Genomic DNA, 24086 nt, shown 5'->3' with positions numbered 1-24086 from the left:
GTTTCAAGCTTACGTAACTAAATTAATTTTTATGAATGAACCCAATAATAAAAGCAATTAATAATATTTCTTTGCATTAACTTTCAGTAATATTTAAGTTTTTAAGCTCGTAATTTTCTTATATAAGTTTTTATATGCATTTCTCCACTTGTTTGTTAAATCCTTCAAGTATATAAATGGTATTTCCTCATTTGGATTAGCCCCTATAATCGAATTTTCAAATCCTTCTTTAATTTTTATTTCCAGAAAGAATTGCTCCTTAATAATTCCTAGTAAACTTTTAATACATATTCGAATTTCCTTTGTAATACCATTAATCTTTGAAAATCTTTTTAATGAGTACTTTAAATCCTTTAATATGGATAAATTATTTCTTTCTGACTCATCCTTTTCAAATAGTAGACATAGAAGTAGTAATATAGATGTTGAAAGTATTTTTGGACGATAAAATATCATTGCTTGGTGGAGTAAAGATAATTCTGATATATATAAAGCACTGGAGTAAAAATATTTGGGTAGTCTCTTTTTTTTAACTCCCTTAAAAACTCCATTTTCAAAAAATGAATCCAAATAGTCAATTAGTGTGGTTTTATCTGCTATTTTGAACTGTAAAGTATTGAGTATTTCAACTTCCATATTTATCATGTCCTTAGGGTTGAATTCCGAATTACTCATTATACAGTAATCTAATAGAACTGCTGGATTAATGTCTTCGTACTTTGATGCAATGTGAAGACACGTTGCCCCAACCAATTGAAGATTATCACAGTTTATTAGTCCGTGTTTGTTGTTTAGCCTGATAAATCTATCAAAGAGAGTTATCCCAATATGGATAGTTGCAGGTCTGAATTGAAACTTTCTATGTACTCCTATAAGCCAATCCAACACAATTACTCTACAAATGTTATTCAATCCACTCTCAATCAACTTTTTATTATAATCATTCTTTTCCTCCTGAATTACAGTTGTTATATTTTTTGTTTCAAATCCATTAACGGAGTCCGAGTTTTTAGTTTCTATTTTATTCAATTGATTATTATGTATTCCATTCTCATATGATTTATTGTTGTTACCTATTACTTCCTTTACACTCCTTTTTACCATATTAAATAGTCAATATTTTTTTTATTTGACTTTTTCCAAGCTATTTCTATTAATTTTTGCAATACTAATTAATTTTTTTTTGTATTTCTTTACAAGATTTTAGTATTTTTAGCACCTTTATTCTACAAAAAATAATATCTCACACCAAATCTTAAACAAATTCTCCTTAAAATTCCTCCATTAATTCCTAAGTAAATTCTTTCACCTGTTCTTTAATCTGTGGCATGCAAATATTTTATTTTTTTAAATTAATATTTTGCCGCATGAATTATGCACGGTATTATAATTTATTAGTTAACCGGTATGGCTATTATGACTAATAATTTGTCCACATGCAAGGAGTAATAATAATAATGACAAAAATAATTTAGGCATAATAGGGAATAAATGGAAGGAAAATAAAGGTATAAAATTTAAGATAAATAAAATTAAAACATTTCAATATTAGATTATTTTATAACTTAATTAAAACTTGAATAAAACAACTTTTTAAACTTAAAGTAGTACCAGTTTCTCTTGATTAATGATTTTCATTTTGCAAGACAATCGGTACAGTTACATATCCAGGGGGAGGAGTTGGAGGTGGGCCTTCTGGAATTAATGATGGATCGTGAACAGTTAAAGAAATTGTACCTTGGGCAATATTTGGATTCTCTGGAGGACAGTTAGGTTGTGGTATATTAATTGGCTGAGTTGTGCAATTGGGTGCAAAGTTTTGTGGTGGAATTACCGGGGGAGCAAATGGTGGAGCATTGCTAAAGACAGGTTGTTGAATTCGAGGCGGATAGTTAACAGGATGACCCATTTGATTAAATATTTGAGGTGGCGGTGGTGGGCCAACCGGTGGTGGAGGTGGACCAACTGGTGGAGGTGGACCAACTGGTGGTGGTGGGCCAACTAGTGGTGGTGGGCCAACCGGTGGAGGATGGTTAAACTGAATTGGTGCTATTTGAGGGCCAACATTAACTGGGAATCCATTTTGGAAGTTGGAATGTGGCTGATGATTTATTTGAGGATTGTGATTCCTAAACATCATCCTTTCTCTTAGAGTTTGCAAATACCTGGTTAGTTTCTTCGTTTCCGCCATTCTAAATTGCCTTTCAATCCTCTCTCGAGTTTTAGTTCTCTCCTTTTCTCTGAAGTATATTATCAGAAAGGCAATTACAGCACAAACTAGCATACATGATAAGAGGGATATAGTAATAATTGCCCATAATGGTACTTCATTGCTCTACATTAAAAATAAGTTAATTAGTTTAATAATTGATTTAACAAAGGTAATTAAAAGTTTACACTCAATTTGTTATATTAATGATTATTAAGACAAGATCTTAATGGAAAAAACATTTCCCCCCATTAATATAACTAGAATAAAAAAAAGATAAAACTTACAGTTTCGGTAATGTTAGTTTCTGTAGTTGTACCACTGAGAGTGGGAAGATCATTATTCATATCAGAATCAGCCATTTATCATTTTATTCTTATTAACTAAATTATTAATTGGCCACTTAAAATTAAAAGTGGCAATATCCAAATACAAAGCAAAATTTTCTTTCTTGATGTGATGTGGGTCCTCTAAAAATCTCCAATAGTCGGTCAGAAAACTGGTTTGTCGTCTAAAGTTTTAAATGATGATATGGAAGAAATTATAATCTCATAAGGACAATTAAAAAAACAAAAATAAACAAACTGGCGGGAACACACAACGTAAATTTAGGCGCTGTTTGAACAGTTACATTTCGAATGGCTAGTTAATGAAATTAGATTCAACACGTAAAGTACCGAAAACAATAAAGATATAAATAAACAGGCATTAGAATCAAGTTAGATAAGTTCACTCCCAATAAAATCATAAGTAGTTTGTTGTATTTATTCCAACGATAATATTCTAAGATATTTTTAAGAATTTAGTTGTTTATTTATCAGAGTAAAATGCTAAAATAAATCTCAAAGTATATACAAAAATGTCAATAATATAGGAATGAATCAATAAGGCAGCCAGAACATAGTCATCCTCGTAAATCATTTGCTTTCCATTACCAATAACACTTTGTGTTGCATGCACAAGTGCAAATGAAAAGAATAATATTGCGATAGGTGATATGATTAGCTCGATTATTCTGACGGTTGGGAAGAACATATATATAAAGGAGAATGTTGCAAGTGCAATAGTGCCAAAGAATACAAATGACTGATATGATGTAAAGTCGTACTTAGTTTGGAACGAGAAAATTGTCAATGAAATAACAACTATTGAAGTAATAGAAAGCGCCATTAGTAAATACTTCGTACTAACAAACAGTGTTAAAAGTGAGAGAAGTATTGCTTCTGAAATTGTCATTATACAGAAAAATGCCATCTTGCTTGAATGGTTTTGTAGTGAGTCTGAGTAATTGTATAAGACGAAGAACAACACAGATGAAATGATTGCAAATGCGAAAGCGGTTATTTTAATAACTAGCAAGTTTCTGAGCATGAACGCTTTCAACGGTGGAATATGTAGAACCATTAATGATAGCACTAAATCAAACAGTACCTGCAAAGTTACAAGCATGTATACACGACGAATGAAGCCATGTCTTACACTTTTAGAAAATGACTCAAACTCTTGGCTCTCCAAATCCAAGTCTCTATTGTGACTGTTATTTATAATAGTTGAGGCCATTGTGAACACTTGTAATCAACCTGAAAACGAACTCCTAGCTGTATTCAATAATTCAGTAATATATATTGCCTTTAAAAAAATGTTTGTATCTAGCCACTTTGTAAAAATGAATTATTTATTTCTATTTTTTTCTTCCTAGTAATTTGGGGTAAATTATATATTTTATTCTTGTATATTTGACTAACTTTAATAATATCTACCGCCTACCCGCAAACTTTATTTAGCCTCTAATTATTTCACATAGGCGGGAAATTAATGGCTATTTAAAGGACAAATTTACTCAAAAGACACACGCACACAATTTTTGCTTACAATATTGATTAGTAATTTAGTTGATTTAATTGGATTATAGTATAATGATATAAATTCAGTTTTTTTGCTTATATTCGTTCTATTTATTAAATATTTAATTGAATATAGTTTTTTTGATCAGTCCCGAGAAAATGACGTAAAATTTTTTTTATAAACGTTGACTAATTATTCCATTAAATAAATGAACATAATTTTAAGTAGTTTTGAAATTCATCATTCTAGTGTTCTACTTTATCCTTGGTAGATTCTTTAGAACGATGTTTTGAAGTAATTTGTCATTAAATCTAATAATATTGTTTGCATACTGATTAATATTTACAATACCTAATCTTCGGTTAATTCCTATCTTCCCATAATTATTTTTATGAATAAAGTGGTTGATACACTACTATTTACTGAAAAGTGTAATTAAAAACTTTTCGGGATTTTCGTCTATCGAAAAAAATAATATTTTTAAAAATTTCATTTTCTTAAAAAAAAAAGCCACCTAAGGTGGGCAATACTAATTAACAATGCTAAAATATTCAGAAATAATTTGATAATTAAACAAAAGTTATTTACTAAATAAACAAAGTGCCTGAAGTTAGTATATAAATCTTTGTTATAATTTAATTATTTCTCAGTAAATCTTGTCTAATCATTTTCATGTTTCATCGTGTTTAATCATTTTAATTCAAATTAAGAATTAATTGGCGCCCACAATAACACAATATAATTGGCAAATAAATAATTATTAAATAAAAAAAAATTAAAAACATTGAATCAAAGTAGGCGTATTAATTAGGTCTTATTGCAATTTTTAAATAACTAGAAATGTTTGCTAGTAATAATGTTAAATAGTAAGAAATATAATTTAAATATTAAAAAATTGATAATCACGTCCTAACGATAAAATTTACTTTCTAAAAAATAGCAAATTTTAGGGTTTTAATAAGCCTCCAAATTTATATTCATTAAAGACCTGATTGAGAGAAACTGTCAGGTGAAAAATTTAGGTTTCTGCTCGAGCCGGGGATTGACATAAATATAGCAATAAAGTCAATTATTAATGAAGACGAGGAGTTGATCTTTAATCTATTTGTATTTAAAATGACACAAGTGGATCAAAAAATCATAGGTTTACTTAATTCGGCATCTAGATATGATGTCTCAAATTTGGATATATTCGAAAATTGCGTAAGAGATCAAATAAATAAGGGCCAATATAGTATTTTAAATAATTTAGTTGTCTTACTACAATATTCAATTTACCCTAAAAGAACTAATTTGGAAATTGTACAAGATATTTTATTGCTCTCAATCATAAGAGGCCCATTATCATCTGACTTTTTATCATGCACTTATCAAATACCACTATCAGTTCAAAATGATCCAAATATAAAGCAAATTATTCAACTTAATGACTTGTTGACTAGTTGTAGGTATGTGAATATGTGGGCCTTATTAAAGACAAATGACTATCTTAGAAGCAAGGCCGAAAAAGTACAGGGATTTTACGATTCAATCCGTGACATCATTGTATATTCAATAAATTGCTCTCACAGTTGTATTAGTACCGTTGTGTTAAGTGAGTTGCTTGATTTACCTAAAGATTCTGCAGAACTTAAAGATATTATTGAAAAAAATAAGTGGATTTTAGATAGTGCTTGTGAAATTATTAGAATCCCGTTATCTGAAAGCCCGATTGAAAACGTTGACTCCAATACAAATAAGAACAAGTCATTGGGAAACAATGAGGTTATTTTCAAAAACTACTTGAATTTGCTCAGCAATAACTAATTTTTGTAAAAACATCAATCATTTGACTTTTCGAAATTAAGCTGTATTATTATAATGGTCAATTTTGCTTTATACTATCACTTTTGGCTTTAAAACTAGTTTGAATATTCAGTAACTTTAAATTCATTCTTAAATTATTAAATATTGTTTCTACTATTTTCTTATAAACTAATATATTCGTTAATTTGCTCTACTTCGAATCTCTAAATCACAACTGAATATGCATTTCTATTCATCATATTCTGCTTAATTTATACTCACATCAAACCATTGATTATTGTTGAACCCAACAACACTATCCAACATTAAGTATTCTGTCTTAACAATAATTTTGTTTCAAAATGTGCGTTTTTAATTTTACTCAAAATGAAGTTGGCGCCAAAATAGTTTGCGTCTCACGAAAATATGTAAATACAATTACAAGTCAGAATTAACGCAAGAAATAAAATATCGTGAGATTTAATTAAAAAGCTCTAGTATTAACATTCTGGAAAATTAAATTTGTTAAAAAGTCTACGCTGAAGGATGAGTAATCTAACTATCATACAAGGTGACTTGAATGAGTTGAAAGCATTGAAAGCACAGTGCAAAAGAGATGGAGTTAAAATGATTCTGAGTAATCAGATCCGATTATTGGAGGAGAAGCAGAGAAATATGTGTATTTCTGATGCAGGAAGGAAGAATTTAGAATACAGTCATTTGAATGTTGATAATGTGCCTGAAACCATTGCAAAGAAACTAAATGAAAATCTTCCACTAGAAGCCTACACATCAATAACAAAATATAGCTGGGACCAATCTGATAAAAATGTTAAAATATACATTGATTTGGTTGGAGTTCAAGACAAACCTGATTGCATTGAGATGAAATACGGGAAAGATAATCTTGAAATGTATATCAAAAATTTAGGCAACAAATTTTACTCTTTTACTGTCAAACTACATGATGGTATTTCTCCTGAAGAATGTTCCCATAAAATTAAAAAAGATATGATTGTTATCACCCTTAAAAAAACCAACACTTCAACTAAATGGCCAAGATTATCTTATAAAGATAGTCCTCTCAAAAAATCTTCTGCTACCTCTGATGCAAGTGCAGGTATGGGTGGCTTTGGTGATATGGGTGGAGCTGGAATGAAGGATCCCATGGCTGGAATTCAAGACCTTATGAAAAAGATGTATGAAGAGGGCGATGATGAGATGAAAAGAACCATTGCTAAGGCCTGGACTGAAGCTCAAAGTAAGAATTTGAAAATGCCTTAATTACAAAACTACTTAATTTAATCAATCCAAACATTTGTCAAACTCTTATTTTAATTTTGTCGTTATTAATACTGAACACACATTAATTACTTAGCAGAAACATCTCTCTGATTAAATAACTAGATCACTTAATTCAACTAGTAAAACTACAAACATTTATATACTAATTTTAATATTAATTCTATTTCTTTTTCTATTCCTGTCTCATTGATACTAACAAGTAATTATGTAAATCTGACCAATCCTTAAATTTTAGTCTCACATTACTATTTCGATTCTTCTCATTATTCTCCATCTTATTTGAAACGTTATCCGAAATTGTCTGTTTTATATTCTCCTTTTTTTCATTTAATTTTAAATTTTTAATTCCTTGATATTTCTCAGTAATACCATTATCATTACTCTTTACCTTAATATTTGAACTGAGCTGAGAAACTCTATTTTTACCAGATAATTGATTTATTGGAGTCCCATTCCAAATTAGAATTTGTTTCTCAAGCCAGCTATTAATTTTCTCCTTTTCTGAAATGTTAGAACCTTCTCTTTCTTTCATTTCTTCCTTCTTTTAGAAAAAAATGCGTTAAAGTTCGGTCTGCTTATTTATTCTTAATATTTTCAGATCTTATACATTTTTGTGTGAATTTTTTTTTTCTGAGTAATTTCAAAAGAAGACATAACGGGGCCTGTAACAACATATAGGCAGGTTAATAGAAGGAATTAATTAAAGGCAGATTTTCATGCATAATTTCAAAAAAAATGTATATATATGTTAATATTAGTGTAAAAGCAAATTCATACTAAATCACTAGACAAAATAGGAACGTTAAAATATGAGTTTTTGTTAAATAAAGTGTTTTCTTGAATATTTCTCACAATATGACAAAATTGTTCTTTTTCAAGATGAATTTGGTGTTCATTTGACTTTATGACGTGACAACTATCTAAATTATAAGAGATTTTGATGGAGTTATATATAACAGGTCTTTTATCATTTAAGTTAGCTTGGGGCTCAGCATGTTCGAATGAATAGCTAGTATAGAGCTGAGTCTTTAGTTTAATAACATTCTTCTTAACAATATATATAGAAATGGCATCTTCGTTTTTCAAATCCCCAGTTTGACTTGACTCGGTAATATATAATTTTGAGTGTTGTTTTAAGTATTTTTCAATATAATGTATGGCCAAAGAAGTAATGGGATAGTTAACAAAAAGAGTTGAGACAAGTTTTTGATTAGAGACAAGGTTAAGTAATACTTTTGATTTCCAAAAGCTGATATGGTTATCTTGGTCATTCTTCCAGCCAAGACTAATACCGCAGTTTTGACATAATACTGAATGGAGAGCTTTCTGGCTAGAATAATAAATATTGTTGATATCATTAATAAAGAAAGTCTCGATAATCTGGTCTTGTGTTGACTCACTTTTAAAAAGTAAATGATCCAACAAAGTGTTACTTGTATGAATAGAAATGTGATATTGCCCCAGACAGATCCAGTTTGGTCTGGCTCCAAAATCACGATGACTATAAGTTGTGGAATTTGATGAAAGCACTGGACAGCAGTTATCGCATGTAAGCATTTCTGAACCATGAATAAGCATTTCACTTGGAAGAGGAGCGGTTACCCAATTCTCGGTAAGTTCTGAAAGCAAAAAACCGCATCCTTTACAATTTAGATTTAATTTATTCATAAAATTTTCATGAGCTTCAGACTTTTTGATTGCTAGACGATTTAATAATGCTGTTTCAAGATCTAAGCAAATCGACTCATCCTTTTCAATACAAAATAATTCATTTGGCTGATCCCAGCTTAGGTCAGTAACTAAAGTAGATAAAGTAATCAAGGAAAGTTTACTCTTCAAACTTAACACAACTCTTGAAAACAAGATTGGGGTAGCAATTTGAGTCTTAATCTCGGCTCCACTTGAGAATACATTTGAAACATTCTCATGATAATAACTAACAGATAAAACATCTTGTACTTGAAGCCGATTTGGGAGTTTTAAAACAATCTTTAAATCTGAACATAACTGTTTCTCTAATTTGTATTTATTATTTCTTGCAACTGCTACATTCTCCATAGATCTCCATAACTTAGAATCTGATTCTTCCTTTTCTAAAGCTCCTTTAACCTCTAGCCATAATTTGCCATTAATAGATATTAAACTCGTTTCCAAACATTCATTTTTGCAATCAAGTGTCTTAGAGGACTCCATATAAGATCCAAATTGCAGAGATAGATCTCTATCAAGATAAATATAAGCTATAACCCTATCAGCGTGCTCATTAAGCTCAAAAATTCCATAGTTATTCATTATATTAGTTTTACTAATTTGTTAGATTTTGCCTTGCGCGCGCAAAGTCTTTTCCGGGTAAGTTGGCCTGGTCAAGTTTATTATGTTGGCTTTTAATAAGCTGAATTTGCCTTTTAATATCTCTAACTACAGCGAGCAGTTTAATAGCCGTGATAATATTTTCAGGAGTCTTTACTGTATCTGATTGATCGAGTTCTTCATTTGCCCCACACGATAAATTCAAAGTTTTTGCTAAGTCAACTGAATCTTCAGATCGTATTTTTTTATATTCATCATTACTTTTATAATTATTTGATTTTGAGAGGCTTATTTCTCGGTTTGGCGCCTTATTATTTTTATTTGATAGCTTTATCTCAAACTGTTTAGTATCAACGTTGCCAATATATACTTTGTTTGAATTTCTATTGCTTTGATTGATTTCTTTGTTTAAATGTGAGCTTCCGAAGTTTAGTTTTTTGTTTTCAAATGAGAAGATGCTTGTTTGAGTTTTTAGGTCAGTAGCTGAGTATTTATGTGATTTTAATGGCATGTTGCAATTGATTCCAGTGTTATTTTTGGAGTCAAACTTATTTATAAAGTTTTGTTGAACTTCATATTCTGATTCTGAGACAAATTCATGGTCCAGATCTGTCTGAAAGTTTAGGTCAAGTTCTAGATTAAGATTAAAGTTTAGATCTAAGCTGGAATCGAATTCCTTGTTCAAATCTAGATTACTAATTCCTTTGAATAGATTCGGACTTCCCTTAGTATTCAAAGAAAGTTTGCACTCTCTAAGTTCTTCTTCAATTTCTTTAATTACACCTATCTTTAGGTCTTTGTTGTTTAATAAATTATGGTGATTAACATCATTACTAGCCTTGCTGAGAGTAATTCTAGTAGAAGTGGTGCTATTCGTGGTAATGTTGCTTTTCAAAATATTATCTCTGAGGTAGAAGTCGCTATTTTGGCTTTGGTTTTCTCCATTCTCGGTATATTTTGAAGCGTTGTTTTCTCCCTTGCCAACAGCATAGCCGATATTTTGATTGCTTTTTTCGTTATTCCTCATTATATTCTCAATCTTCATTCTCCATTTTTTTTCATTACTTAAACCCAGTGCATTACTCTCCTCATGATCTTTATTAAATGTTATTGCCTCATTCTCCATCATTTTCATCACTGGAATTTCGTCAGTAAGTATCAAAGTCTCATTGTTCACAGATAAGTAGCTTTCTATTGTTTCAGTACGCTCATTGTCTCCTTTAATGCACTGTTTTTTGGGCTTGTATTCAAGTTCAGGCTTGGGCCCAGGTTCAGGTTCTAGTCCAGGTTCTAGTCTACATTCAAGTCCGGGTTCGTATTCAGGCACAGGTTCAGAGAGAGGCACAGGCTCAGTCTCAGGCTCAGTCTCAGGCTCAGGCTCAGGCTCAGGCTCAAGATCAAGCTCAAGCCCGAGCTCATTTTCAAGTCCAGGTTTAGATTTGGGTTCAAGTTCAAATTCAAGCTCATATTCAGGTTTTAGTTCAGACTCAAGCTCACATTCACGATCAAGCTCAAGTTCAGCTTCACAATCTAAAAAAAAAGTCACCTCTAATGCAGAATTCGCGTCCTTATCATTAAAGCATTCTTTGCTATCGCAATTATACTCCGAAGAGCAACCTAGGTCCAAATCTAAAGATTCTCCGTTTTTAAGGTCAATATTAAATTGGTCAAAAGCCAACGTCTTAGACAGGGTTTCAAGACTCTTTTCATATATGTTTTCAAAGTATAAATTTAAGGGATTGGAAGCCATCTTAGAACTTCTACTTGTAATTTGTTCTTCCACTGTATTTGTTCTTGATACCTGTATGGTGTCTATAATTTGTAAGCACTCTTCTAATTCTTGATCTTTTTCTTCAGTAATATCTTCATTATCTTCCTCACTTTCGCTCCCATTCCCACTAATATCATTATTTTCATTAGTACAAGAGATTTTGTTCATTTCTTCGCTTCTGATCTGATCAGCCTTATCAGTATTCCTTATGGTCATTTCATTCTCATCTAATTCCAAAACATTACTATTATCAGCATTACGTTCATATTTCCGAGGCTCCCCACATCCTAATATACTCTCAATGCTATTGCATGCATTGAATTGCACCTTAGAACCATCTATTATTTTAGATTTTGAAATAAATTCTTTAATATAAGATCTCATTTCAGCTATTTCCCCATCCATTTTTTCATAGAACCTGATATTATTTATTCCCAACATGGGGACTCCTGTAGAATTGTACGATAATAATTTTGATAATTTACTTCCGTAATCTTGGTCATTTTCAATTATATACGAAAGGGACTTTTCAGGTTGGAGATTATTCAAACCCTCCAAGACTTTGGAACCACTCATTTTCGCTACTGTGGAATTTGGAATCCTAATTTAAGTTATTAAAGAGCCATTTTTCGCGACAAATTCAATAATTATTAATTTATTAGTGCTTTATTGCTATTTTGAACCCCCTCAATACGTATTTATTTAAACACCCAAATTGTTTTTTTTTTTTAAATTTTAAATAATCAAAAAAAACCCCACAAATTAGGAAAACAAGAAAATAATAAATTAACGATTCAAATTATTAAAAAATAGTAATGAGAAATAATAAATTTATATAAATTAAATCTATGAAATTATATATCTGAAAATCAAAATAAGTCTGACGTCATTTTAGTCAACTAAAACTTATTCGCATTCCAAAGTCCATCATTTAAATAATGAACATTCTCAATACATACTCCCTTATTTACTTGTTTAATCTCATCAGTACTCATAGTTGTTATGCCAATAGCACATGCATTCTGGCAACCTTCCCCAACAATCTTGACGACTTGTTTCTGCTCAACTTGTTCCATTCTTCCTCCCGGTGAAGTTAAACCTGGACACATTATATTAGAACCCTTCAAAACGTGCTTAATTGCACCTTTATCCACCTGCATAGTAGGCATCATATCGGGATATTTGTGAAGAAGACGTAAAGTTGGAAACCATGGACCATCCCTTTGTTGAAAGAATAGAGGAACAGAATCTAAAACAATAAATTGAAAATGCCCGGAACATTTAGATAAAACAATATTTTCTTTTTTTGGTAAAATATCATCAATAACCTGTTCCAATAAAGGATATAATGCAAGAATATTCGCTCTAATTGATCTTTGTACAGATGATTTTACCTGATTCTGAGACGATATATTTTCAGTTGAAAATTTCTTAAGCATTTTAAAAATTCCCTACTTTTCTCATCAAACTACTCTCAACCTCCAAAAAAATATATATTCTCAATTCTTCAATAACAATTACAAACACAGTTCAAATACCTCACTCTAAAATCACTATTTATATTAATCAAAAATTTTAGGAATCTTGCTCCTTGCTCTATATTATTTATACACGTCTATATTAAGCTATGGCGCCAAAATTCCTATTATTTATTTTGTTTCTGATAAAATCATGAATGGGGGGGAATTGACTAGTTGGGATTTATCATATTTTGATCTTAACACAATTTTTTTAAATCAAGTGATACTTTGGCAATAAACTATAGCTATTATAACTTAGTTGCATCTCTTTTAATTTTTATTAACATAATATTAAAGAAGATAAAACACAAACTAAAATTAAAATATTATTTATTTATAGAAAAAGAAAATTGCATGATTAGGCGGGAACACATGTTATATTTTCTAAGATTACAAATACTTTTAAACTAATGATAAATATCATTTTTTTTCTTCCTTCTTTCTTAATCTTCTATGAGTAAAAGTATGACAACACGTAATTAGTTTCTTCAATTTTAATATTGTCAAAAAGAAGGAAAATAAGGAATTAATTATTATATATTTAATTATGCGTGTATGCACGTGGTTTATATAAGAAAGAAAATAAAATGCAAATATTAAGCATTAATCGAATTAATATAGTTCAAACTACGAGGTCTATAACGGCTTGTTTATATACACTTTAAAATTAGTTTAAATTGTTATCGTATGTGCGACTTCTCCCGTGGGGAAAAAAAGGGTTATTTCTGTAGATCAACAGATGAATTTAAATTAAGGATTATATAGTCATAGTTTTCTGAATTTAATTCAATGGGTGAGTCAGAATTGATGTTTGGATCTGAAAAGCTTAGAGAATAGTTATTTTCATTACAAATATGTAAAATACAAATGAAGAATATCCCAGTGGAAACTGAATTTAATCCATCTTGTTGTAATAATTTTCTCTAAAAAAAAGCAGAAATTAAATGTAAAAATAATAATTTGTAATATAAAAAGAGATATTTTACAAATTAGTATTTGAAAACTTACTGATTGATTTATAATGTTAAATAGTGTCAAAGAGTTGGAATTGCCAGAGAGTAAAATCTGAATAGAGCTTTTTAAAGCTCTCTTAACTAAATCGATATCAACATGATTTGATGACTTTGAGAATTTTAGTGAATTGTTGTATTCATCTCTAACATGAAGCGACTTTGAACTTTTTTCAAGAAGAACATCTGTATCTGGAATTTTATTTTCATCAAATGGTAATAATAGTTTACTTTGAATGGAAATGTCTTTGTAATTATTCATGGAGAATTCTTCTTGGTTTGGCGGCTGGAGATAACCTTCAATCTGCATGAGGTCTTCAATTTCGCAGTGATTTGCCATAAGATCTGTTTGTTCAGGAGCAGAGTTATTTAAGATGTTCATATTAGTGTGTTGTGAGTGACTTGTTTTTATTAGTATATCATTTGTGTTGCAATTTTGTCCAGCATCTTCTTCTAGCCTCTCAACTTTATGTATAGATCTTAAGTTTATTTTAACCCCAGTAAGATTTGCCAGGCAAAATAAGTGGTTCAAGTTATAGTTAAATATAGAACTAGTATTGCTTTCTCCTACAAAGATTTTGTTAATTGAAAAGTTTTTAGTTTTTGATCTACTTGTGTTTTCTTGAGTTTGTTTAGTCTTTGGTAAGCTATTAATCCATTCAATACCGTTAAATATATTGTTGGTTAATAATAGGGAAGGAATTTCAAAATCCACATGCTCTAACTTTGACTTTAACTTTTGTGTAAATATACTATTATTTTTCTCTCCCTTTCTTCTTTTACTGAAAAACTCTAAATTCCTGGTTGATTTGCTCGCCAGGAAATCAAGGACATCTCCAATCTTGCTGAATTTGAATTCTCCTGACTTCTTTGTAGTCTCAATCTCTTGGCTTTGATTTAGGCCCTTTTCTAAAATCTGCTCAGAAAATTCATTCTTGCTCAAGTCTTTAATAACTTTCTCTACATGTATTTGAAAATCCTGTAACCCAATATCAACCTCTCCGTGCTCCTCCCCTCCAAAACTATTAAAATCTAAAGGACCCTGTTCTTCATTTCCATATTTAATATTGTCCATACTCTTGCTATGCTTCTTTAGAAAATTATCCTCAGATTCTGCATATTCTTTCTCGAATGATGGCTCAGAAAACTCGAGAAATTTTTTATTTTCTTGTTTACTTAGTTGATATTCCTCAATGAAAATAGAGTTCTTAACTTGCTTAATATCACTATGTTTTTCCGTAATTTCTCGAATTGAGTCGAGAATCTTCGATAAATCTGGACAAACAGTATTAGTGACATCCTTACTAAAGCTCTCACTTGGGCTTGGAAGAAGTAAATCCAACGTTGTTTTATTTACCATTAGTAATTGATCTTGACCAAGTCTTGAACTTAGAAAGTTATTTCTATTAATCAAGCCATTCCTGCCAGATATATTAAACGAAAGTAAAGCTGATTTGCCTCTATTACATACAGAATCTTTCAATTCCAAGTTGTTCATGAGCATTGATGAAATGGAGCCAATATTACTGAAGTCTACTCCAAATCTAATATTATCTAGTTTGACCTTATCATTCAAGAAATTGACAAAAAATGGCTTCTCAGTTATTTCTTTAGTTTTTTCAAACTCTTTTAGGGTGATGGATTCTGGATTGTTGACAATAGTATTGTTTTCTCCAGAGAAAATTAAGTTTCTCTTGTGCTTTTTCTTCCTATTTGATTCTCCCTCTTCCAATGTATCCTCAGAAGAACCATTGCCTTCTTGTTGTTCTTCTTCTTCACAGTCTGAGTCATTTTTAGCTAAAATTTGCCCACTTTTTATGCTCGACAAAATCCTATAAGCATTATCAAAAGTTGAATCTACTCTGTATCCATATATTCTAGCTGATGCCTCCAATGTCACTGCAGCTCTTTGGAATTTTTGAAAGATAGAATCCTGAGAGGTTATCTCTGACCCTATAATCTCATTGTAAGATTCTGCTTCATTCATCTTGAATTTATCTATATTCTTATTATTTTCTTCCAAACTATTACTCAATTTGGAACTACTCTTTTTGCTTTCTCTTGTAATTATACTGGAATTATCTCCTTGAGAATCTTGTACATTCACGATGTCATTCAAATGATCTATCAGAAGGATATCAAATGCATTCTTGGAAGATATTTTATTCTGTCTAAGTAGATTTAAGCATTGGTTACACAGCTGATCAAGCTCCTCGTTTTGCAACTGATTTGAGGAGTTCTTTGAAAAAAACGATTTACTTTGATCTATTTGTCCCTTTAAGTTTATGGATGTTCTTAAAAGTCGGATAGTTCCGGGGTCATCACTTTCGCCACTCCCAATAGAAATGGATCTTCTTTTGTTTGGTAAAATCGATTTTTGTATTTTCCTTCCAGATCTACTATTTTTGTTTAAGTTCGAGACATTTTCCTCTCCATATTTATCCTATTTAAATAAATTTAAGTGAGTTTTTTAGTTATCGTAATAGAGCTAGAGAAAATAGACCAATAAAAACCAAAAGTTCAATGATCTTATTTTCTTCTTGAACTTACTGTTTCCACCGAGTACTCGGATTCAAATCTTCTTGGGTGCAGTGATAATCTTGTCATTTACTTTTGAAACTTTAATATTTTTTGATTGCCTCTAAATACAAGCAATATGCTGGCATGTACATTAACTAATTGATTGATGTACATATATATACTCAAGGGGGGGGATGAGTAAGTTTTCCAAAATGCACTATTGTAAAGTATAACTTAATTCTCAACTTAAACGGGAAGTTTGCTCAAAGAAAAAAAAAGCTCAGTACATTGTGGATAATACTCAAAATCAGCTATTTTCAGTCTTTACTTATAAACAGTCCTTCTTCAGTGCCAAAATTTAAATTTTTAAAATAATTATTTTTATTACGTGTGTAATTTATTATTTTTAATTTTTCCCCCTGCAAGTGGGGGGAGAACCGGTTTAAGATTTACATGCCGGTAAAACGGGACACGTAATGCGATTAAATTATTTATAAAAAAATTAATAATAATTACGTCATAAACTCGATCTAATAAAATATATATATATATGCATATATATTTATATTCATATATAAGTCTAAATAAGATTGAAAGAATTGATATAAAGACTTGAAATTTTGTCAATTAGGCTGTGAAGAAAAGGGTTTAATTTTGAATTAATTTTGTCGAATAAAGATAAAACAAAACTTATACTCGAGCTTCGAAATTAATAGCCATAGAAATTTTTTTGATTCTTGAACTCAATAGGAAATTAAATCTGCGATAATAATATAGAAGAAGCGACAAAGTAAAAAATGACAGATACTGAAAAGCCAACAAATGCTAGTGAAAACTGTAATGAAATAAAGAGTTATGTCGATAAAAACCTACTAAACTCATTATTAGAAATGGGGTTTGGCCAAGTAGAATCAGAAAAGGCTATTTTTTTTACTAGAAATAAAGGGCTAGAAAGCGCAGTAACTTGGTTAGAAGAGAACTCCAACGATCCTTGTATAAAGGAACCTATAGTCGAAGTTTCTGGCTCTGAAAGCTTGCAAGAGGCTCCAAAGTTAACAGATGAGGAGGCTCTTGAAAAAGCGAAAGAATTACAAAGAAAAGCAAGAGAGCTACGTATGCAAAGGGAAAAAGAGGAGGAAATTGAGAAAGAAAAACGTAGAATTGCTTCTACAAAGCAGTTATTAGAAGCTCAAAGAAAGCTTGAAGAAGCAGAGAGGATTCGAAGTATTGAAAAAGCAGCTAAAGAAAAGAACGCTCATGAAGTGGAAAGACAGCGTCAACTAAGCTTACTTAAGGAAGAATGGGAAGAAAGATTTGGATGCCCCTACCCTGAAGAAAAAACCAACGAAGTTCCAAAAGGAAATAAAGAAAAGGTTGCATATTACTGTAATAGAATGAATAAAGAGTATAGGTCAAAGGATCTACAGGGTATAATGACCTGCTTTAGTTTACTCAAAACATATATTAATAATGTCCACAGTCATCCTTATGAAGAAAAGTATAAGAGAATTCGCTTAAAGAACCCAACTTTTGAGTCAAAAGTACTTAAATACCAAGGATCTTTGGAGATTTTAATGGCATGTGGCTTTGTTAAAGATAGTGATGAGGAATTTCTAGTCATACCACCAGAAAAGATACCTGATACGTTTGTATGTAGTCAAGCTGTTAAATTCCTGACTTTATTAACTCAGAATTAGTTGAATAAAATAATTTTTTTTGAGAAATTTAACTAATGAATAATTATAAAATTGTTTAAAATTTACCCAAAGATTAATAGAGTAGATACAAGTGGATGGAGAGAGGAGAAGGAGGAGGACATTTGTCAAGATTAGTACTTAAAGAAGCGAGAAATGTGTTTATATAAAAATCTCAATTAATGAAAAAATCTAATTATATCATTAAGTAAGTAGTATTAATTTAGAAGACAAAGGAAAAAAAACGTAATCTTCCCAATGTTATTAACCATTATTTATAGATTAGTAGTGGCATTGTATAAAGTAATGATTGCTTTTGCAATATAATCAGTAGGGATTGTTAATTTGGTGTCTACCAGAATACTTGTCACTATAGTATTTATGATCAATGTGTATCTGGTTTTTATGTAATTTAAGTCCAATTACCTCCTGATTTGTAGATGATCCTTTTCTATGTTCATGATCTGGAAGTGAATCAAGCAAGATACCATTGTCAGTAACTAAAACAGATCTATCCATTACGAGTTTATGAGAATTATCAGAGTTTTTTTCTCTAAAGTACCAATAATGCTGAGCCTTGCATCCATGCTTTCCAACTCCTTTAACTGGCATTACACCATGGTCTGGCAAAAAGGCTATAGGATTTGGATTATCAAGATCGAATTTATCTGTCAAAACCCAATTGTGTAACTTCTTTTCGTAAAATATATAATAATTATTAGAGGAATTCTTACCAGTCTTATACCAAATGAGCCTGCCTCCGTGGATCCAAGGACTCTCTTCATGATAAGGATGCATCATTACATTGTATTTACCATTGACGGCCGAGTCATCACCAATTCTTCCAAGTAGATGAATTGTTTTTGGAAAGTAAACAATGCTTTCTTCATGAGAAGGAATCTCAGCTAACGGTTTAGGCGGAACGGTACCATGAACTTCAGTTGGAAGCTTATCAGTGGTTTGAATGACTTGCTCATTATTACTATGAGTACCTAAGTCTCCAGTGCTTTTAAGTGGTTTTGGAGATGCTTCAAATGAAGTTTCCACGGGAGAACCATCAACATGGTGATGATCATCCATTTCATTAATAATTTTGGCATAATGAGAATTCCCATGCTCAGAGTCCTCAATATCATCAATCTCCTCCTCCATAAACTCATGCTCATCAATCCAGTCATCCTCAAAATCTGACCAGTCGCTACTATGAAGGTCCTTTTCATTTGAATTTAAAACATTACGACCACCATTATGACCAAGAAAATCCTCATGAGTAAATTTTATATGATCATCTTCAAAGACAGATGGAGCTTTGGATTCTTTTGTGGTTGGATGTCTTGCTGAGAATAATATCAAATAGAAACCAATAAAGAAACAAATCAAAATAGCAAATCCAAAAACGCCAGCATATCTCTTTCTAAATCTTTTAAATTTAACGCTATGAAAAAAGGATTTTTTAGTATCAAACATAATTGGATCGGCATAATCCTTGGCAGAGAATGTATCAGTATTCATATAACTTCCAGAAACTCCTGCCATATCCTGCACTGTTTGCATGGAAAGTCCCGATGTCATACCATAAGCATGGCCAGTTGATGTAGTTCCATAGGACTTTTGCCTATTATAAACACTTACATTAACTCCTTGCATCTTTCTTTCTTTTTCCTCTTGTTAAAATTTTATTTTACGATAAAATGGACGGTAAAAAACTCGAGTAAATAATGAAAAAACGTGTTGGAAAATCTCGTCAGAATGATGTGATTTGTGTTAAGGTTATCCACCTATTTCTTTAAATCTTTTTGTATATCCTTCTATTAAGATATTTAAAATTAGTACTTTATAATTAAATAGCACTGTTTTCTAATTATTCACAAGTGTAATGCAAACTTTTAATTCCTTCGAAACTTATTAATTACTTGCAAGTTTTGAATAATACCCACAAAGCCTGTTCATATAATCCCTTGTTTATTATCCAATATATGAGTCTGAATTTCAAAAAAAAAGTTATTTTATTAATATCCAAAAGTCAATATTGATTCAACTTTCTTTTTTGCTAGCAATGTTTAATTTAATAAGAAACGTAATTATTTTAGCCCGCCTAAAGTCCTCTTCTCGGATTAGAGGTTGGCGCTAGATACCTTAATAATAGATCTAAGCCACTAAAAATCATGCAGTGCTTAAATATGTTCGTAGAGCTGACGAGTAAGAATTAGTGCATGCACATTGTTAGAATATTAGACGTTTAGATTGCTTGGAATTTTAATGTAAGATTAAAATAGCGATCTTTGGGTGGGAGAGGGACTCTACAATTCTACATCTAGATGGCTCAGTATTATTTATATTGACACTATGCACACGTCATAAAATTTACAAATGACAAAACTTACCCAAAAATCAATTTGCAAAAACTCTGGTAGGAGTTAGTTTTGAAGAGGAAAAAAAGATAAGAATAATAAAACAAATAGAAATAATGTACTAGATTTTAAGTTCATAGTTGAAAATAAAAGCAGCACCACTACTACTAGTTATAATGTTCAAAAGCCTGTCTCGTCCATAGTAGAGTACATCTTTTTTCTTTGGTGTAAAAAAAGGGGTCAATGTTACAACCTCCCAACCCCAAAAAAAGGGTGGTTAATAAAGGATAAGTCAAGCCGGATGAACAAGCTATGACGCAATAAACCATAGTAATACACATCAAGGATTTTAGATGCTCAAACTCTGGATTCAATACAAGTTGTCGCAAGGTGATTACTAGTACATCACCTGTACATACTCCATACGTTTATCCACTTAGTACGCAAATACCACCGGCCTCTTTTATTTTTTTCTCAGCCTTCTTAGAGAAGTGCCTAGCTCTGACGACAACTGGGACATCCGGGAGATTACCTCCACCCAAAACCTTAAAAATACCAGATTTAGTACAGTCGATAATTGGAGCCTTTTCGGTTTTGTTGTTGTACTTGTAGTGCTCAAGAGTGTTCTTTGACACCAAAGTCCACAACTTTTCGACATTGACGGTAGGGCAGTACATCTTGTTTAATCTCTTGTGGAAGTATCTCATACCAACTTTACCAAAATAACCAGGATGGTACTTATCAAACCAGTTTCTCTTATGTGTCAAACCACCACAAGCACCACGACCACCAGGATGCTTCCTGTGTTTTCCTACACGACCATGGCCGGCTGATACATGTCCTCTCTTCTTTCTGTTCTTCTTGAATCTAAAGTTATAAAGAGAAATTAGTAAGAAATTTCAATGATTATCAGTTCTTGTATAAAATAAATTAACAACGGGAAATTGTCGTGTGATAGACTCAACAGTCCAAGAAATAATCTAGTCTTAGTACTTTAAACGAAACATCCCATTGCCAATCTGCTTATTTTTTTTAAATTACTTACCTTGTTGTCATTTCTTAAAGAATTTCTTGAAAAACAATTCTTTATGATTAAGTTCAAGTCGGCAAAATTTTTTCTCTTAAATATAACGTCTGAAAACGAACTACCTCTTAGTTAAATTTAGCTTATTCCTATATAATTTACCTAATACATAACTATAATTAATATTAATCAAACTGAGACACATACTTGATTTTATAAATAATATAATAGACTATCAATTTCTTAATATATTTGGTCAATGCCGCAAAAACACACTTAACAAACAACTTATTCATCTAATCGCTGCGTAGCTAAATATTATAAACTATTTGAGACAGCTGTCTCAAAATTACTACAGTCTAGCTGGCGCCTAGGCGGTTAAATTTGGCTTCGAAAATTTCATTGTATTACTCATGTAAAAAAATGTAATAATGGTAATAATAATAATGTTTCAAAATTATTCTTAGTTTATGCAAACTACTGCTTTAATCTGTTGAAAAACTGTTCTATTGAAACGGTGTGTTCTTTCTCATTAAATTAGAAACTGAAGGTTTGACACAAAAAAATTTCATATTTCACATTATTTGTAACCATATAATAAATCTAAATGCAAACGTGCTTATGTTTTATTTTAGATTCTGAAATATCTAGAGATATTCTCAATTTCCCACCAAAATAATTAAAAAAGCTTCTTTTTTTCCTTTATTGAAATGTTTAGTATTTTCTCTCTCAGATTTAAAAATTGTTGGCGCCAGAGGATAATAATATTTCCGGAATATAGTTTTTAAGTAAAAGATCGTCAGGTTTTGACAATTAGAGAAAAGATCATCTGGAATTCATTTTTTTGGAAAAAATATAAGAAAAGAAGAAAAAATTTAACTTAAACTTCTTTGAATATAAATTTAACTGTCGAGATGTCTGGGGAGGAACAAAAGAAGAGTGAAAATAATACAAATGAAAATGAGAAATCATCGGGATATTTTAGTGATGTAAAATTTGAATCATCAAATATTTGTGACCAACTAAAGAAGGCTCTTAAGGAAATGGGGATGGAAACTATGACTGAAATTCAGGCGAAAGCAATTCCTCGAATTTTGAATGGAAAGGATGTTTTGGGAGCAGCAAAGACTGGTTCGGGTAAGACTTTAGCATTCCTAATTCCCGCAGCAAATCTACTATACAGTGTAGAGTTCCTACCTAGAAATGGAACTGGAGTTATTGTAATCTCCCCAACTAGAGAATTAAGTCTTCAGATTTATGAAGTATGCCGAGAACTCTGCAAATACTTGCCGCAAACTCATGGTTTAGTTATGGGAGGAGCAAATAGGAGAACAGAAGCAGAAAAGCTTTCTAAAGGCATTAACATATTGGTGGCAACACCAGGAAGACTTTTAGATCATTTGCAGAATACAAAACAGTTCTTATATAAAAATTTACTAAGTTTAGTAATAGACGAAGCTGATCGAATTCTAGAAATTGGTTTTGAGGAAGAAATGAATCAAATTATCAAATTACTTCCAAAAGAAAGACAAACTTCTCTTTTTTCTGCCACACAGACAACTAAAGTTGCCGATCTTGTTCGGCTTTCACTTAAGAATCCAGTTCTAGTTGAATCTAAAAATACTTCATCTTCTGCAACTGTTTCAGGACTTGAGCAAGGATATGTTATAGCTCAAGCTAATCAGAGATTCTTGTTATTATATACATTTCTCAAGAAGAATAGAGATAAAAAAGTTATGGTCTTCTTTAGTAGTTGCATGTCAACCAAATTTCATGAAGAATTATTTAATTATGTAGACTTAACTTGTTCATCTATTCATGGTAAGAAGAAACAAACATCTAGAATGCAAACATATTACGATTTTTGTTCAGCTGAAAAAGGTTTATTACTATGTACTGATGTTGCTGCTAGGGGCTTGGATATTCCAAATGTAGATTGGATTGTCCAGTATGACCCACCTGATGATCCTAGAGAATACATTCATAGAGTTGGAAGAACCGCGAGAGGAGCTGGTGGTACTGGAAAAGCTTTACTATTCCTTCTTCCTGAAGAAATTGCCTTCCTTCAGTATCTTAAAAAGATGAATATTCCATTAAATGAGTATATTTTTGGGAAAAACAAAATTGCTAATGTTCAAAATCAACTTGAAAGACTTATAGAGAAGAACTATCATCTCCACTGCTCAGCTAGAGATGCTTATAGGGCATATCTGCATTCCTATGCGTCACATGCACTCAAGGATGCATTTAATGTCTACTCCCTTGATTTACAGCAAATTGCATTTAGCTTTGGTTTTAGCACACCTCCTAAAGTAGACTTAAATCTAAAGTCTGGTGGAAAAGCTTCCAGAAATGCAGGCAGTAAATCTAAGAATAAAAGCAGTAATCCTTACTTTAAATCTGGCCACAAATTCTCTGCTTCTAATCCATATGGTGTTAGAGATAAAAGTGACAACAGACAGTTTGTCAGATAATTGCAGAATTCTAAATATATAATTTCTAGTTCTACTTAAAAGCTTATATTAGTAATCATAGTATTCTATACCTGTTCATTTCGCACACATAAATTTCATCTTGCATTATTATCAAAATCAATAAATCAAATTAGCATTTTATTTTTTCCAAGCTGCAAGTTACATTTTTATTTAAATAAAAGGCGCCAACTTTTTAGATTTTTGAGGGGACCCCATGTTAATATATTTAAAAAGATATTTCAGTTTTTTGTTAAATTAAAGGCTGAAA

The 24086-nt window shown here is 31.0% G+C and overlaps 14 protein-coding genes across 14 annotated transcripts; 4 read left to right on the top strand and 10 right to left on the bottom strand.

Annotated features, from left to right (window-relative positions):
- Nucleotides 1-93: 93 nt before the first annotated feature.
- On the bottom strand, nucleotides 94-1104 carry ELE39_001511 (cyclin; the record flags this gene model as incomplete). Its single annotated transcript, XM_067344550.1, has 1 exon — nucleotides 94-1104. The coding sequence occupies one exon, from the start codon at nucleotides 1102-1104 to the stop codon at nucleotides 94-96; it is 1011 nt and encodes a 336-aa protein (XP_067201488.1).
- Nucleotides 1105-1624: 520 nt separating this feature from the next.
- ELE39_001510 (uncharacterized protein) lies at nucleotides 1625-2571 on the bottom strand (the record flags this gene model as incomplete). The annotated part of the gene is made up of 2 exons (XM_067344549.1): nucleotides 1625-2335; nucleotides 2497-2571. The coding sequence occupies 2 exons, from the start codon at nucleotides 2569-2571 to the stop codon at nucleotides 1625-1627; spliced, it is 786 nt and encodes a 261-aa protein (XP_067201487.1).
- A 448-nt stretch (nucleotides 2572-3019) lies between these two features.
- Nucleotides 3020-3769, bottom strand: ELE39_001509 (uncharacterized protein; the record flags this gene model as incomplete). Its single annotated transcript, XM_067344548.1, has 1 exon — nucleotides 3020-3769. The coding sequence occupies one exon, from the start codon at nucleotides 3767-3769 to the stop codon at nucleotides 3020-3022; it is 750 nt and encodes a 249-aa protein (XP_067201486.1).
- A 1401-nt stretch (nucleotides 3770-5170) lies between these two features.
- Nucleotides 5171-5860, top strand: ELE39_001508 (eIF-3 p25 subunit 11; the record flags this gene model as incomplete). The annotated part of the gene is made up of 1 exon (XM_067344547.1): nucleotides 5171-5860. One exon carries the CDS (start codon nucleotides 5171-5173, stop codon nucleotides 5858-5860), a length of 690 nt encoding a protein of 229 aa, XP_067201485.1.
- A 525-nt stretch (nucleotides 5861-6385) lies between these two features.
- Nucleotides 6386-7123, top strand: ELE39_001506 (CS domain-containing; the record flags this gene model as incomplete). Its single annotated transcript, XM_067344545.1, has 1 exon — nucleotides 6386-7123. The coding sequence occupies one exon, from the start codon at nucleotides 6386-6388 to the stop codon at nucleotides 7121-7123; it is 738 nt and encodes a 245-aa protein (XP_067201483.1).
- A 193-nt stretch (nucleotides 7124-7316) lies between these two features.
- On the bottom strand, nucleotides 7317-7676 carry ELE39_001505 (uncharacterized protein; the record flags this gene model as incomplete). Its single annotated transcript, XM_067344544.1, has 1 exon — nucleotides 7317-7676. The coding sequence occupies one exon, from the start codon at nucleotides 7674-7676 to the stop codon at nucleotides 7317-7319; it is 360 nt and encodes a 119-aa protein (XP_067201482.1).
- A 239-nt stretch (nucleotides 7677-7915) lies between these two features.
- Nucleotides 7916-9337, bottom strand: ELE39_001504 (uncharacterized protein; the record flags this gene model as incomplete). The annotated part of the gene is made up of 1 exon (XM_067344543.1): nucleotides 7916-9337. The coding sequence occupies one exon, from the start codon at nucleotides 9335-9337 to the stop codon at nucleotides 7916-7918; it is 1422 nt and encodes a 473-aa protein (XP_067201481.1).
- Nucleotides 9338-9449: 112 nt separating this feature from the next.
- Nucleotides 9450-11801, bottom strand: ELE39_001503 (uncharacterized protein; the record flags this gene model as incomplete). The annotated part of the gene is made up of 1 exon (XM_067344542.1): nucleotides 9450-11801. The coding sequence occupies one exon, from the start codon at nucleotides 11799-11801 to the stop codon at nucleotides 9450-9452; it is 2352 nt and encodes a 783-aa protein (XP_067201480.1).
- Nucleotides 11802-12124: 323 nt separating this feature from the next.
- Nucleotides 12125-12664, bottom strand: ELE39_001502 (cell cycle regulator; the record flags this gene model as incomplete). Its single annotated transcript, XM_067344541.1, has 1 exon — nucleotides 12125-12664. The coding sequence occupies one exon, from the start codon at nucleotides 12662-12664 to the stop codon at nucleotides 12125-12127; it is 540 nt and encodes a 179-aa protein (XP_067201479.1).
- An 800-nt stretch (nucleotides 12665-13464) lies between these two features.
- On the bottom strand, nucleotides 13465-16362 carry ELE39_001501 (uncharacterized protein; the record flags this gene model as incomplete). The annotated part of the gene is made up of 3 exons (XM_067344540.1): nucleotides 13465-13668; nucleotides 13754-16198; nucleotides 16306-16362. 3 exons carry the CDS (start codon nucleotides 16360-16362, stop codon nucleotides 13465-13467), a joined length of 2706 nt encoding a protein of 901 aa, XP_067201478.1.
- A 710-nt stretch (nucleotides 16363-17072) lies between these two features.
- ELE39_001500 (PUB domain-containing) lies at nucleotides 17073-17972 on the top strand (the record flags this gene model as incomplete). Its single annotated transcript, XM_067344539.1, has 1 exon — nucleotides 17073-17972. One exon carries the CDS (start codon nucleotides 17073-17075, stop codon nucleotides 17970-17972), a length of 900 nt encoding a protein of 299 aa, XP_067201477.1.
- Nucleotides 17973-18296: 324 nt separating this feature from the next.
- On the bottom strand, nucleotides 18297-19616 carry ELE39_001499 (membrane associated; the record flags this gene model as incomplete). The annotated part of the gene is made up of 1 exon (XM_067344538.1): nucleotides 18297-19616. The coding sequence occupies one exon, from the start codon at nucleotides 19614-19616 to the stop codon at nucleotides 18297-18299; it is 1320 nt and encodes a 439-aa protein (XP_067201476.1).
- A 1132-nt stretch (nucleotides 19617-20748) lies between these two features.
- Nucleotides 20749-21376, bottom strand: ELE39_001498 (60S ribosomal L27A or L27a; the record flags this gene model as incomplete). The annotated part of the gene is made up of 2 exons (XM_067344537.1): nucleotides 20749-21187; nucleotides 21366-21376. The coding sequence occupies 2 exons, from the start codon at nucleotides 21374-21376 to the stop codon at nucleotides 20749-20751; spliced, it is 450 nt and encodes a 149-aa protein (XP_067201475.1).
- Nucleotides 21377-22258: 882 nt separating this feature from the next.
- On the top strand, nucleotides 22259-23818 carry ELE39_001497 (DEAD DEAH box ATP-dependent RNA helicase; the record flags this gene model as incomplete). Its single annotated transcript, XM_067344536.1, has 1 exon — nucleotides 22259-23818. The coding sequence occupies one exon, from the start codon at nucleotides 22259-22261 to the stop codon at nucleotides 23816-23818; it is 1560 nt and encodes a 519-aa protein (XP_067201474.1).
- Between the last annotated feature and the right edge of the window lie 268 nt (nucleotides 23819-24086).

The sequence above is a fragment of the Cryptosporidium sp. chipmunk genotype I genome, assembly GCF_004936735.1.
Source record: "Cryptosporidium sp. chipmunk genotype I strain 37763 chromosome Unknown contig_18, whole genome shotgun sequence".
Taxonomy (NCBI): Eukaryota; Apicomplexa; class Conoidasida; order Eucoccidiorida; family Cryptosporidiidae; genus Cryptosporidium; species Cryptosporidium sp. chipmunk genotype I.
The sequence above is the reverse complement of the archived record's forward strand: the minus strand, read 5'-3'. Positions and strand labels throughout refer to the sequence as shown.